Below are 13,878 nucleotides of genomic sequence, written 5' to 3'. Positions count from 1 at the left end.
AAAATATAACATCCATCTCTTAGATCAGGGGTCTCCAACCTTGGCAACTTTAAGATTTGTGGACTTCAACTCCCAGAATCCCTCAGCCAGCAAAGCTGGCTGAGGAATTCTGGGAGCTGAAGTCCACAAGTCTTAAAGTTGGCAAGGTTGGAGACCTCTGTCTTAAATTAGCTTCCCTTAACCTCAGTGACCCCAGGTGGACTTCAAGTCCCAGAATTCTCTTCTGCTGTCACTCAAGCTGTGCAGCTGCTTGAGAATTCTGGGATTGAAGTTTCCGTATGTAGAGGGCCGCCAGGTTGGGGGTGGGGGGAGAAGCTGTTCTAGACAAAACACAGGTTCTGCTGCCCAAACGTAAGCTTAAGTTGGCTAATGGTATAAGCCAACTTGGCTAATGGTATGAATTTTTGTAAGTCTGCAACCCCTTGCATCAAAATAGAAGAGTTTTGATACATCCGTAGAATTCTACCTTGAAGATGAGTTCATACAGCACAGTTAAAACAGATGAGTTGAAAATCTTGCGGTAAGGCTAAGATTAACTAGCCAGCCAAAGCCACTGACTGTTCTTCCTCTGGCTTTTTTTTTTTCTCTGTCTAGAGCAGTGTTTTTCAACACTGATCCACAAAAGATTCAACTTTAACCTTTGTGGACTTCAACTCCCAGAATTCCCCAGTCAGCAATGAATCTAGACCCGTGATGGTGAACATATGGTACGCGTGCCATGCAAGCCCAGCTCCGCTGGCCAGCTAATTTTCAGGCCTTCTGGGCCCACCAGAAGTAGAGAAACAGGTTGTTTCCTGCCTCCGGAGGGCCTCGGGGTGGTGGTGGGGAAAGCCCATTTTTCTCTCTCCCCAGGCTCCAGGGCCTTTCTAGGAGCCTGGGGATAGCAAAAAATGGGCCTTCTGGTCCCACCGGAAGTTGGCAAATGGGCCGTTTCCAGCCTCAGAGGGCTTTCGTGGGGGGGAAAGGCCAATATTGCCCTCCCCAGACTCCTAGAAAGGCTTTGGAGCCTGGAGAGAGAGAAAAACGGGCCTAACGGGCCATCACGTGCCAGGACTGGGGGTCGCGGGCGCATGCGTGGGAGTGGGGCGCATAGAATTATGGGTGTGGGCACGCACGTGTGCAATTCCCCCACCCTTGCTCCTGGCATGCGGTGGCGAAAAAGTTAGCCACCACTGCTCTAGACCAATGTTTCTCAACCTTGGGAACTTGAAGACAGATGGACTTCAACTCCCAGAATTCCCCCGCCAGCATTACTGACTGGGGAACTCTGGGAGTTGAAGTCCACAAGGCTTAAAGTTGCCAAGATTGAAAAACGCTGGTCTAGGAAGAGCAGAAAAGGCCAGAGGAAGGGTCAGTGATTTTGGCCTGCTAGCTAATCTTAGCACGGGGAATTCTGGGAGCTGAAGTCCACCCGTCTTCAAGTGGCCAAGGTTGAAAAAAGGCTTTGCATGTGTCTCACTAACATCAGAAAACCTGGTCCCAATTGCAGTCGTAACTCAAGGACCACCTGTATACGTGCACAGAGTTGCAATGAAGGTGGTCACTAAATGAGGACTGCAGGACTGACTTTCTTACCCCCTGACACCGCTGGAAGTGGTATTTCAGGCCATAGATACTTGGGAATTCCAGCCAGCAGCCCGAGTTAGGACACTTCACCCTGGAGTGCGCCTTAAATTCATCCTTCCATTGATTCATCAGAGACAGCTGAGAGGAGAAAGTCCATAAAACGAGAATAAAAGAGAGACAAAAAAGGAATTCAAAATTCAAAAGGAGGAGGCAACAGGAGAACAGAGACTCATGCAGAGGTAAGTTACGTGAAGTAAAATCTTGCAAGAAGCAGAATGACTAAAACTATGCCCTTAGGTCTAGCTCAATCGTCATCACTTTAAGATGCTTGTGGACTTCAACTCCCAAAAATTCCACAGTTGGGCAAATTCTGGAAGTTGTAGTCCACACCTTAGAAGGGAATTCTGGCCTTGAAAGGTAAAGATTCCTGCTCTAGTTTAGTTACACAAACTAAAATCTTGCAAGAAGCAGAACAGCTAAAACTTCACCCTAGCTCAACTTTTTAAGATGCATGGACTTCAACGCCCAGAATTCCACAGCTGGGTAAATTCGAGGAGTTGTTAAAACAAATTTTTATTGATTTTTTAGTTTTCCCCCTCTACACGCATACATAATTTATGAACAGAGTATTGGCCGTAATAGCTCAGGCTGTTAAGAAGCCTGTTATTAGAACACAGTAGCCTGCAATTACTGCAGGTTCAAGTCCCACTAGGCCCAAGTTGACTCAGCCTTCCATCCTTTATAAGGTAGGTAAAATGGGGACCCAGATTGTTGGGGGGCAATAAGTTGACTTTGTAAATATACAAATAGAATGAGACTATTGCCTTATACATTGTAAGCCGCCCTGAGTCTTCGGAGAAGGGCAGGATATAAATGTAAATAAAATATATATATATATATCTTATACAATTCAATATATTCAAATATATTTTACTTAAGTTGCATTTTTTGCCAAAATATTCTTTTTTCATAGTTTTTATTTATTTCCTAATATTTCCTTGCTCATTTTATTAAGTCGCATCTTCTTTCGCCCTCAAGTTCTAATTTCTCCATTTTTATTCATATTCATTCCCTTTCATTCTTTTTTTTTTTTTTAAAAAACTATTTCAATTTTTATCCTAATATATTCAAATATATTCGGGGTTGTCTTTCCTCAGTTTCATCTTTTAGGAGTTGAAGTTCACACAGGCTCAAAGGGAATTCTGGGAGTTGAAGTCCACTAAACATGTTAGTGAATGAATTTGGGGAGTTGGAAGTCCATACATATTGGAGTGGGGGGGGGGACGGGACGTCTAGGACTTGAAGCCCACATGTCTTAAAGCCTGCCAAGGTTGAGAAATATTGGCCTTGAGAATTTATGTGTGTGTGAGAACACGCAAGATGGAAAGAAAAAAAAAAGCGCCTTCGAAGAAGAACTTTGAAAGAGCAATTAGATATAGAAAATGTCGTGTCCCACTCCTCCGCTGACGGCCGGGTCAGGGAAATCCGAATCAGGCTTGCCTCTGCAGCTCTGCCCAAAGTCCTAGCAAAGTCCTCAGAGCAGGCAGGAGACCAGTAAGTGACTTCAGCAAGATAAGTTCGACTTTGCCTGACTCAGAGACTGCCAGAAAGCAGATCCTTTATATAGGCCATGGGGTGTGGCTCCATGACTCAGCACTCATTAAGGCCTGCCCCTCCCTTCCTTCTGTTGCCTCCGCCTATCCAATCTTCTGATGCGAGGGTCACTCCAATCAGCTGTTGGTAATAAACCCTCCTCAGGCTCACATGCTGTGGAGGAGGGGGAGGGGTCTAGCTGCTCCGTTTGCCTGGGCATGGAGCCAGGACTGGGGCAGGGAGGTGCTCCTTCTTCTGCAGTTTGTCTGGGCATGGAGCCAGGACTGGGGCCGGGAGGCATACATTCCTCCGTGTTCGGGAGCAGATAAGAAGGCCCCGGCTGCTCTGAGGGCGGGCAAGACACAACAGAAAGTCAAGTTTGAACCAGCGACCTGATGCGAGATAGAAGGCTGAAGAAATGAAGAGACAAAAGATAAAGGAGAAGCTATTGGAAGATACAACTGTGTACACAACAACTCACTTCCATCTTCCCCAAATGCCATTCCCTACCTGGCTAACAGCCAATGGAACAATATGAGTATATGTGTCTGTTGCTAATGTTTAAGCAATTGTGGAGTCCTTGGAGCTCTGTGAACTTGGTTGTTTTCTTGCAGACATTTCATTACCAAACTAGGTAACATCATCAGTGGTAGAAGGGAGTGTGGGACGTGGGGAGGAGGAGGAAGAAGGGGGGGAGGAGGGGGGGCAGGATGATTGTGGGGTCCTTGGTGTTCTCTGACCTTGGTTGTTTTCTTGAAGACATTTCATGACCCAACTATGTAACATCAAACTTCCAAGGTATTGGTTACCACCTTTAAAGCGCTCCATGGCTTAGGACCGGGCTATCTACGGGACCGTCTACTGCCGGCTTCTATCTCCCAGCGTCCGGTACGTTCCCACAGAGAGGGCCTCCTCAGGGTGCCGTCAGCCAAACAATGTCGACTGGCGGCCCCCAGGGGGAGGACCTTCTCTGTGGGGGCTCCTACACTGTGGAACGAGCTCCCCCTCGGGCTTCGACAACTACCTGACCTTAGGACCTTTCGCCGCGAACTTAAAACCTATTTATTTCGTATGGCTGGACTGGCCTGATTTTAAATTCTAAATTTTAAATTTTAATGGATTTTAAATTTCTGTAATTTTTATGGGGTGTAATGTTATTTTAAATTTTCTGGCAAATTTGAATCAGTTTTTTAAGGGTTGTTTTAATTATGGTGTATGTTTCTGTTTGTATTTTATTTGCCTGTTCACCGCCCTGAGTCCTTCGGGAGAAGGGCGGTATACAAATTAAAACATCATCATCATCATCATCATCATCATCATCATCATCATCATCATCATCATCATTATTATTATTATTATTATTATCATCATCATCATCAGTGCTAAAACGAACTGGGGTTTGCTCTCTGTTTATATACCGTATTTTTTGGACTATAAGACACACATAAATTTAGAAGAGGAAAACAACAACAAAAAGTTTTAGGCCTCTGCGCACCCTATTTTCAGCCCTTTTTTTGGTCCTTTTCCAGCTCTTTTCCGATGCTTTTTTTTTTTTTGGTCCATTTTTTGGGAAAAACAACACTGACAGGGCAAACCACTTGTATATAAACAGAGAGCAAACCCTACACCTTTCTAGCACTGATGATGTTACCTAGTTGGATCACGAAACGTCTGCAAAAAACAACAACAAAAAACCAACCAAGTTCAGAGAGCACCAAGGACCTCACAGTTGAATCCTGAGCTACAAATATTCTCTACTATCATCTTAAGCAATCATCGTTCATTAGGTATTTGGAGTTCCGCTGAGCATTTCATTATTGCTTAAGATCCTGAGTTTCAATGTTGTTACAAGATTCACCAGCAGGGGTCTGCAAACTTGGCTCTTTTAAGACTTGTGGACTTCAACTCCCACAATTCTGGGGGCTGAAGTCCACAAATGTTAAAGTTACCACAGTTGGAGACCCCTGTTGAAAAACCTTGACGACTTGGCGAGGTGCGGACTTCAACTTCAAGGGTCCTTGAGTGGCTCAGACTGGTAAAACAGTCTGTTATTAACAGCAGCTGCTTGCAATTACTGCAGGTTCAAGCCCCACCAGGCCCAAGGTTGACTCAGCCTTCCATCCTTTATAAGGTAGGTAAAATGAGGACCCAGATTGTTGGGGGCAATAAGTTGACTTTGTATATAAATATACAAATAGGATGAAGACTATTGCTAACATAGTGTAAGCCGCCCTGAGTCTTCGGAGAAGGGCGGGATATAAAAAATGCAAATTAAAAAAAAAACCCTCCCAGAATTCAACTCTGCTTTTCTGACTGAGGAATTGTGGGAGTTGAAGTTCGCACCTTTTCAAGGCGTCACGGTTGGGAAACATTGCTTTAGAATTCTCTTCATCTGAAACAAGTGACAGTTCAACTGCAGAAGCAGGGGAAAAAATTCTCCTCTCTCCACCAGGAAGCAAATAAAATGAAAGTGGATTAAAGAGGAGATTTTTTTTTTCACCCAATGGGCATAGGCTTTAAGCAATCCGAGAGCTCATCAGTAATCCATGAAATTAATCATCCTGCATGAATCTAACCAGCGTGTTTCCTCTGCTGAGACTTAAAAGCAGCTGGAGTCCCTCAGCAGGGGTGCAGCACAAGTTCTATCATCCTCATCCTGCCTAGAGGAAATGGGAATTGACCCAAAATCACCCAGCCAGCTTTCATACCTAAGGTGGGACTAGAACTCTCCGTCTCCTGGTGAATGGCCCAAAGTCACCCAGCTGGCTTTCATACCTAAGGCAGAACTAGAACTCTCTGTCTCCTGGTGATTGACCCAAAGTCACCAGCCAGCTTTCATACCTAAGGTGGGACTAGAACTCTCTGTCTCCTGGTGATTGGCCCAAAGTCACTCAGCCAGCTTTCATACCTAAGGCGGAACTAGAACTCTCCGTCTCCTGGTGATTGGCCCAAAGTCACCAGCCAGCTTTCATACCTAAGGTGGGATTAGAACTCTCCGTCTCCTGGTGATTGGCCCAAAGTCACACAGCCGGCTTTCATACCTAAGGCGGAACTAGAACTCTCCGTCTCCTGGTGATTGGCCCAAAGTCACCAGCCAGCTTTCATACCTAAGGTGGGACTAGAACTCTCCGTCTCCTGGTGAATGGCCCAAAGTCACTCAGCCGGCTTTCATACCTAAGGTGGGACTAGAACTCTCCGTCTCCTGGTGATTGACCAGAGTCACCCAGCTGGCTTTCATACCTAAGGTGGGACTAGAACTCTCCGTCTCCTGGTGAATGGCCCAAAGTCACCCAGCTGGCTTTCATACCTAAGGTGGGACTAGAACTCTCTGTCTCCTGGTGATTGGCCCAAAGTCACCCAGCTCGCTTTCATACCTAAGGTGGGACTAGAACTCCCGTCTCCTGGTGAATGGCCCAAAGTCACCCAGCCGGCTTTCATACCTAAGGTGGAACTAGAACTCCCGTCTCCTGGTGAATGGCCCAAAGTCACCCAGCTGGCTTTCCTGCCTAAGGCGGGACTAGAACTTACCGTCTTCTGGTGATTGACCTGGAAATCACCCAACCTACATTTTTGTCTCGAGATTTGTAAGAAAAGATTCCAAAACCCTTTGACCGGGGAGTTATAAAGACCCCTGCCTGAAGCAGAGGGTTGGACTAGAACAGGGGTCTCTAAACTTGGCCAACTTTAAGCTTGACAGACTTCAACTTCCAGAATTCCCCCAGCCAGCTTTGCTGGCTGGGGGGGTTCTGGGAGTTGAAGTCTGCCAGGCTTAAAGTTGCCAACGTTGGAGACCCCTGGACTAGAAGACCACCTAAGGTCCCTTTCAGCCCTATGTTCCTATGTTCTAAGCAAAGAAACAAAACTCCCCATCTCCCTGTGTCAAGAGGGATGCTCGGCAACCCCAAGCTGTTCTTTTTCGCCAGTTGCCGAGAAAGGCAGAAAATATAATTAAAACCTTACGGGAATATCTTTCAAGGCCTGGTTTTCCGTCTTGGGCCTTCCTTTCCGTTTGCTTTCTGTTTTGTCGTTCATTGCATTTCCTGCCAAGAGAGGGAGGAAAGAAAAATGAGGGAGCCGTTGCAATCAACATCGCTTTCAATGCAAGAGGGTTAATCTGGTTTGTTGAATGTATACATGACAAGTACAACGTCATTTGGATCACGGCAAGACGTGGCTGGAGAAGGCTTAAGGTTCCACAAGAGGTCCCTGGCTTTGGAGGAGGAGGAGGAGGAGGAGGAGGAGGAGGAGGAGGAGGAGAATGGAGTCTTGGATCTTGGAGTCCTAGTGGACAACCATTTAAATATGAGCCAGCCGTGAGCGGCAGCCGCCAAAAAAGCCAACAGAGTCCTAGGCTGCATCAACAGAGGGATAGAATCAAGATCACGTGAAATGTTCATACCACTTTATAATGCCTTGGTAAGGCCAACTTTTTTTTTTTTAACTTTTAAAAGCATTTTTTTTTACAACCTCTTCGGCCGAAGAGGTTGTAGAAAAAATGCTTTTAAAAGGTTCTGACGATCTCAGCTGAGCCGCGCGATCATCAGAGGCTTTTTTTTACTTTTTACTTTAACTTTTTACTTTTAACTTTTAATTTTTTTACTTTTACTTTTACTTTTACTTTTTACTTTTACTTTTTACTTTTACAAGCATTTTTTCGGCCGTTAAAAAAGTTTAAAAAAAAAACAACTTCTGATGATTGCGCGGCTCAGCAGGGCATGGGGGGTGGGCAGGGATTTTTGCTATCGGTCCTCCGAACCACCCGCCGCCATCGCTACCGGATCGGGCGATCCGGTCTGAACTGGGAGCATTTCACGCCTGGGCTGGCCACTTCCACCCCTTCACTAGGGCTTATTTTCAGGGGAGAGCGTATCTTTAAGCCCACCCTAAAAAAATCAGGCTTGGCCTTATTTTCAAGACATGTCCTATTTTCGGGGAAACACGGTCGTCCTCGACTCCAGGACACGGTAACTTGCAAACGCCCACCCCTGGGCCCTTTGGTGCATTCAAAAATTGACCTCCCTTGACCCCACTTGGAAAACCTAATGCCTACCCAGGTTAGATTGTTCATAGGCTGGATGGACCTTCAGTTCCGCCTTTCTGCTTTCTCTCTCTGCGCTGGCCCTGCTGGACCCTGCGACCTTCTTTCCAACTCGGTAGGTATAGTGGTCGGCCATTGCTGAAAGAAAGAAAGAAGAAAGAGCATCAACTCAAGAATCTGGACAATCCACACAAGGGAGTTTGGGTTGGTTTTTTGGGGGTTGGTTTTTTTTGAACCTTCTGGGATGGAGGTCAAAGAGGTGGACCTTAACCCACTTTTGCTTCTTTAGAACAGCCCTTCTGGATGAAGCCAAGCCCAGTCTTAGTCCAAAATTATGTGTCTCCTAATGACCAACCAGTTTTGGTCAACTCCTAAGCCAGGGGTGAAGATACGGGTCTCTAAAGTGGCATCTTGGGAGACCATCTGAACACCCAACCAAGAGACGTTGGTCTGCCAGGGGTCTCCAACCTTGGCAACTTTAAGCCTTGCGGTCTTCAACTCCCAGAATTCTGGGTATTACCTTAGAATTCTTGATGAACGTATCTTTTCTTTTATGTATACTGAGAGCATATGCACCAAGACAAATTCCTTATGTGTCCAATCACTTGGAAAACAAAACAAAACAAAACAAAACAAAACAAAACAAAACAAAACAAATCTATTGCTATTGCTATTCTATTGGAACGAACTTCCCCCTGGCTTGCGCCAAGTGCCTCATCTTTGGACCTTTCGCCGCGAGCTGAAAATGTATTTATTTACCGTATATACTCGAATATAAGCCGATCCGAGTATAAGCCGAGGTCCCCAATTTTACCCCAAAAACTGGGGTAAACTGGGGACTCGAGTATAAGCCGAGGTGAAATGAGGCACCTACCGGTTGGGGAAAGCCTCCTCCTCAGCTGAGAAGGGTGGCGGCTCCCCCCGCCCGCCCTCTCACTGCACCGGCAGGGCTTCCGTCCGGTAAAATGTGAAAAAAAGAAAAAAAAAAACTCGAGTATAAGCCGTATATACTCGAGTATAAGCCGAGGGGCTTAAAAAAAAAAAAAAAACTCAAGTATATACCGTATAGACCCGAGTATAAGCCGAGGGGACGTTTTTCAGCACAAAAAACGTGCTGAAAAACTCGGCTTATACTCGAGTATATACGGTACTCTCGCGGGGCTGGCTTAAATTTTTAATTTTTAAATTTTAAATTTCTAGATGAATTTTAAGGGGTTTTTAGATTTTAAGTGTTTTAAATTTCGGCCAATTATTTAATAAGTTTTTTAATTTTGTTTTAATTGTATATTGCTTGTGTTCTTATCTTTGGCTGTAAACTGCCCTGAGTCCTTCGGGAGAAGGGCGGTATAAAAATCTAATAAATAAATAAAATAAATAAAAAATAAATATTGCTATTCTATTTCTATTGCTATTCCATTCCGTTTGTTCCATTCCTTCTGTTCTGTTCTGTTCTGTTCTGTTCTGTTCTATTCTATTCTGACTTAAAGTTGCCAAGGTTGGAGACCCCCTGCCTTAGACAAAAAGGTCTCGGTAGGCTGGTCACCAGTAATGCATCCTTTTGAAGAAGAGTTTAGCAACTTTTACAATGCATGGACTTCAACTCCCAGAATTCCACAGCCAGCGTGGAGAATTCTGGGAGTTGAAGTCCAGCCATCTTGATGCAGAGGTTGAGAAATGCGGTGGAAACTGTGCACAGAAGTTACAAAGCCTACAAAATATAGGTAGCTCTCGATTTGCAACCACAACTGAGCTCAAAACTTCTCTTGCTAACCGAGACGGTTGTTAAGTGGGTTTTGCCCCATTTTACGACCTTTCCTGCCACAGTTGTTAAGTGACTCACTACAGCTGTTCCGTTAGTAACACGGTTGTTAAGCGAATCTGGTTACCCAATTGACAGAAGCTCTCAAAAATGGGATCGCATGCCCCCGGGGATACCGCAATCGTCATAAATAAGGGTCAGTTGACGAGTGTCTGAATTTGGATCACGGGACCTGCAACAGTCGTTAAGTGTGAAAAATGGTCATAGGTCACTTTTTCCAGTGCCGTCGTAACTTCAGTCAATAAATTAACTGTTGTAATTTGAAGACTGCCTATATTCAATTCTGAGGGGTCCTCGCCGCTCTCTGAGCTTGGTGGCTTTCTTGCAGATGTTTCACTACCAAACTAGGTAACATCATCAGGGCTACAATGGAAGGAGAGCGAACCCCAGTCCCTTATGGCATTGATGACGTTACCTATTTTTCTGCCAAAAAAACAACAACCACCAAGCTCAGAGAGCACCAAGGACCCGTTCATTTCAACCCTGACCTACAAATATTCTCCTTTATTAATATTCAATTCTAAATATGTTGACCCAACGCATCCTTTGCTACAAAGGAATACCAGTTTGCCTCCAAAGTCATGACATTAGCTGCGTTTGCACAATACCTTTAGCCCGGTTTCCGAATGCAACTCTCATTTTTCCAAAGTTGCACATTGAGCAATAAATTAGCCAGTCCAGTTTTGCACAAAATGTTAAGCCCTCCAAAAAAAAAAAAGGATCAAAGAAAAATACATCTGGTAGAAGCTGGCCTGAGATGACCTTTTGTGACCACAGCCCTCCGTTTTAAAGATCGAAAGATCAAAATAATTTTTTAAAAAAACACCAGTAACTAGGTCCATGCCACCTAAAGACAAACGGTAAAATTATTTTAGGGGTAAAAAAACAAACAAACCCAAAAAAAAACAGATAAAGAATGCCAAAGCAACACACAATCTCGCAAGTCCTCAATTTAAAGATAAAGGATAAGGAAGATACGGAATATTTCCTAACATGGGATTTGTCTTACCAAGGGTTAGATAGGTAGAAATTAGAAGATAAAAGATTATTATTAATAATAATAATTGGGGCGGTTTTTAATTGGGGTTTTTGTTATCTTTTAATTATAGTTTTTAAATGGGGTTAGCCAATTTGAATAAGTTTTTTAAAATGTTTTTTAATTCTCTTTATAAAATTGGTTTTTTTTTTAATAAAAAAGTTTTATTTCCATTTTCCAACAACCTATTCAATGTACAGTCTCTTATTCAACATTAGTCATTAACTTTCATTTGTTACTTATTCGGATCTGCCCAGCTACCACTTCCTTCCTTAACACAACCTTTCCTCCTCCCTTCTCTACTTTCTTCTACTTTCTTCATCCTTCCTCTCTTTCGCTTTTCTACTTCCTCTCCTCCTTCCCCACTCTTCTCTTCCACCCTTTCTAACCCTCTCTCTTTCCCCTTTCTTCTTCCTCTCCTTTCCCCCTCTCCTACCTCTCTCTTTCCTACCTACTTTCTTCCTTCACTCTCTCCTCTCCCTTTCCATTCCCTAAATTCTCTAAATTGTTTTATGTTGGTTGGTTTATGTTATGTTGTCCTGAGTCCTTCGGGAGAAGGGCGGTATAAAAATCAAATCAATAAATAATAAATAAATAAATATTATGTATGCATAAGAAAATGATGAAAGATTGTTATAATATATAAATCAACAAAACTATTACTATTATTATTAAGTATAAGTAAATTGACTCAGACAATACACTGTTAATTAAGCACAAAGAAAAATGCATAAATAAAAATGTAAATAAAAGAAGTCCTCAATTTAGGGGCCGGGATAGCTCAGGCAATAGAGAAGCCTGTTATTAGAACACAAAGCCTGCAATTACTGCAGGTTCGAGCCCGGCCCAAGGTTGACTCAGCCTTCCATCCTTTATAAGGTAGGTAAAATGAGGACCCAGATTGTTGGGGGGGCAATAAGTTGACTTTGTAAAAAATATACAAATAGAATGAGACTATTGCCTTATACATTGTAAGCCGCCCTGAGTCTTCGGAGAAGGGCGGGGTATAAATGTAAACAAAAAAAAAACAAAAAAAAAATTTACCATTCGTTACAACATTGTGCAAAGTTATACCAGCACTGAAAAAAAGAGATATTTTTTTTTACTTTTCCTTGGTTTTACAACCATTGTGGTTGTCCTTCGGCTTACAATCTTTGGCTTACAACCCTTGCGGTATCCTTAGGGTCACATGATCCAAATTTAGGCGCTTGGCAAACAGCGTGAAGAGGGAGTCCTCGACTTACAATAGTTCATTTAGTGACCATTCAAAGTTATACCACCACTGAAAAAAGCGACTTATGGCTGTTTTTCACACTTATGATCTTTGCAGTTTCCCCCTGGTCACATGATCAAAATTCAGAGGCCGGGGAACTGACTCACATTTGTGACGGTTGCAGTGTCCCAGGGTCACGTGATTCCTCTTTTGCGACCTTCTGACAAGCAAAGTCAAGGAGGAAGCCGTATTGACTTAACGACCGCATGTCTAATTTAACAATTACGGCAAGAAAAGTTATAACGTGGGGCAAACTCACTTAACAAATGCTTCACTGGGCAGCGGACATTTTCGGTCGCAAGTCGAGGACTACCCGTAAAACCCACGTTCACTGTCCGGAAGTCTCTCTGTTTCATGTTTCCAAATTCAACCTGGTCTTCCTAGGGTATTTGGCCTAATAGGTTCGCGGGCAAAGAGCCAGACATCGGCTCAACATTATTAATTAACCACTAAGTGGCTGCAAATCTGGTCTCCCTGCAAACTCAAACGCTGGCAGAAATGGGCCATTTTCTGCTTTTTTTTCCAGCAGAAAAAAATCTAGATTCTGGGCCAGGGTTTTCAAATTCAACGCCCGTGGGCTGAATCTGGCCCGCGGGGTACATAGATCTAGCCTGTGGGGATGCCTGGAAACAGTGAAGGACCGGCCCATGGTGCACGCAGCCCGCCCGAGCTCCGTTTTTGCTGGCAGAGGGTTGCAGGAGGCTGTCCCAGCCACATGCGGCCCGTCCGAGCTCCGTTTTTGCTGGCATAGGGTTGCAGGAGGCCGTCCCAGCAGCACGCGGCCCATCCGAGCTCCGTTTTTGCTGGCATAGGGTTGCAGGAGGCCGTCCCAGCAGCACGCGGCCCATCCGAGCTCCGTTTTTGCTGGCAGAGGCTTGCAGGAGGTCGTCCCAGCCGCACGCGGCCCATCCGAGCTCCGTTTTTGCTGGCAGAGGCTTGCAGGAGGCCGTCCCAGCCGCACGCACCCGTTCGAGCTCCGTTTTTGCTGGCTGAGGGTTGCAGGAGGCCGTCCCAGCTGCACGCGGCCCGTCCGAGCTCCGTTTTTGCTGGCAGAGAATTGCAGGCCGTCCGAGCCGCACGCGGCCCGTCCGAGCTCCGTTTTTGCTGGCAGAGGGTTGCAGGAGGCCGTCCCAGCCGCACGCGGCCCGTCCAAGCTCCGTTTTTGCTGGCAGAGAATTGCAGGAGGCCGTCCGAGCCGCACGCAGCCCGTCCAAGCTCCGTTTTTGCTGGCAGAGAATTGCAGGAGGCCGTCCGAGCTGCACGCGGCCCGTCCGAGCTCCATTTTTGCTGGCAGAGGGTTGCAGGAGGCCGTTCATTTAACGGCCATTCGAAGTTAGAACGGTACTGAAAAAAGGGACATGACCGTTTTTCCAGTGTTACGACTTTTGCAGCTTCCCCGTGATTGTGTGATCAAAATTCAGATGCTTGACAACTGACTCATATTTATGACGGTTGCATTGCCCCGGGGTTAGGTGATCCCCTCTTGCAACCTTCTGACAAGGAAAGTCAATGGGGAAGCCGGATTCACTTAACGTCCAGGATACTAACTTAGC

General features: G+C 45.0%; 1 protein-coding gene across 1 annotated transcript in view; it reads right to left on the bottom strand.

Annotated features, from left to right (window-relative positions):
* The window catches only part of ZNF512B (zinc finger protein 512B), an 88,829-nt gene that overhangs the window by 58,783 nt on the left and 16,168 nt on the right, over positions 1–13,878 (bottom strand). Inside the window, exons 2-4 of the mRNA XM_058176717.1 lie at positions 8,210–8,335; positions 7,120–7,199; positions 1,576–1,704 (exon numbers count right to left, since the gene is read on the bottom strand). Of these exons, the coding sequence (XP_058032700.1) occupies positions 1,576–1,704; positions 7,120–7,199; positions 8,210–8,333 (333 nt within the window). The 5' untranslated portion in view covers positions 8,334–8,335. The remainder of the gene's footprint in view (positions 1–1,575; positions 1,705–7,119; positions 7,200–8,209; positions 8,336–13,878) is intronic.

Source organism: Ahaetulla prasina, chromosome 3 (genome assembly GCF_028640845.1).
Source record: "Ahaetulla prasina isolate Xishuangbanna chromosome 3, ASM2864084v1, whole genome shotgun sequence".
NCBI lineage: Eukaryota > Metazoa > Chordata > Lepidosauria > Squamata > Colubridae > Ahaetulla > Ahaetulla prasina.
The sequence above is the reverse complement of the archived record's forward strand: the minus strand, read 5'-3'. Positions and strand labels throughout refer to the sequence as shown.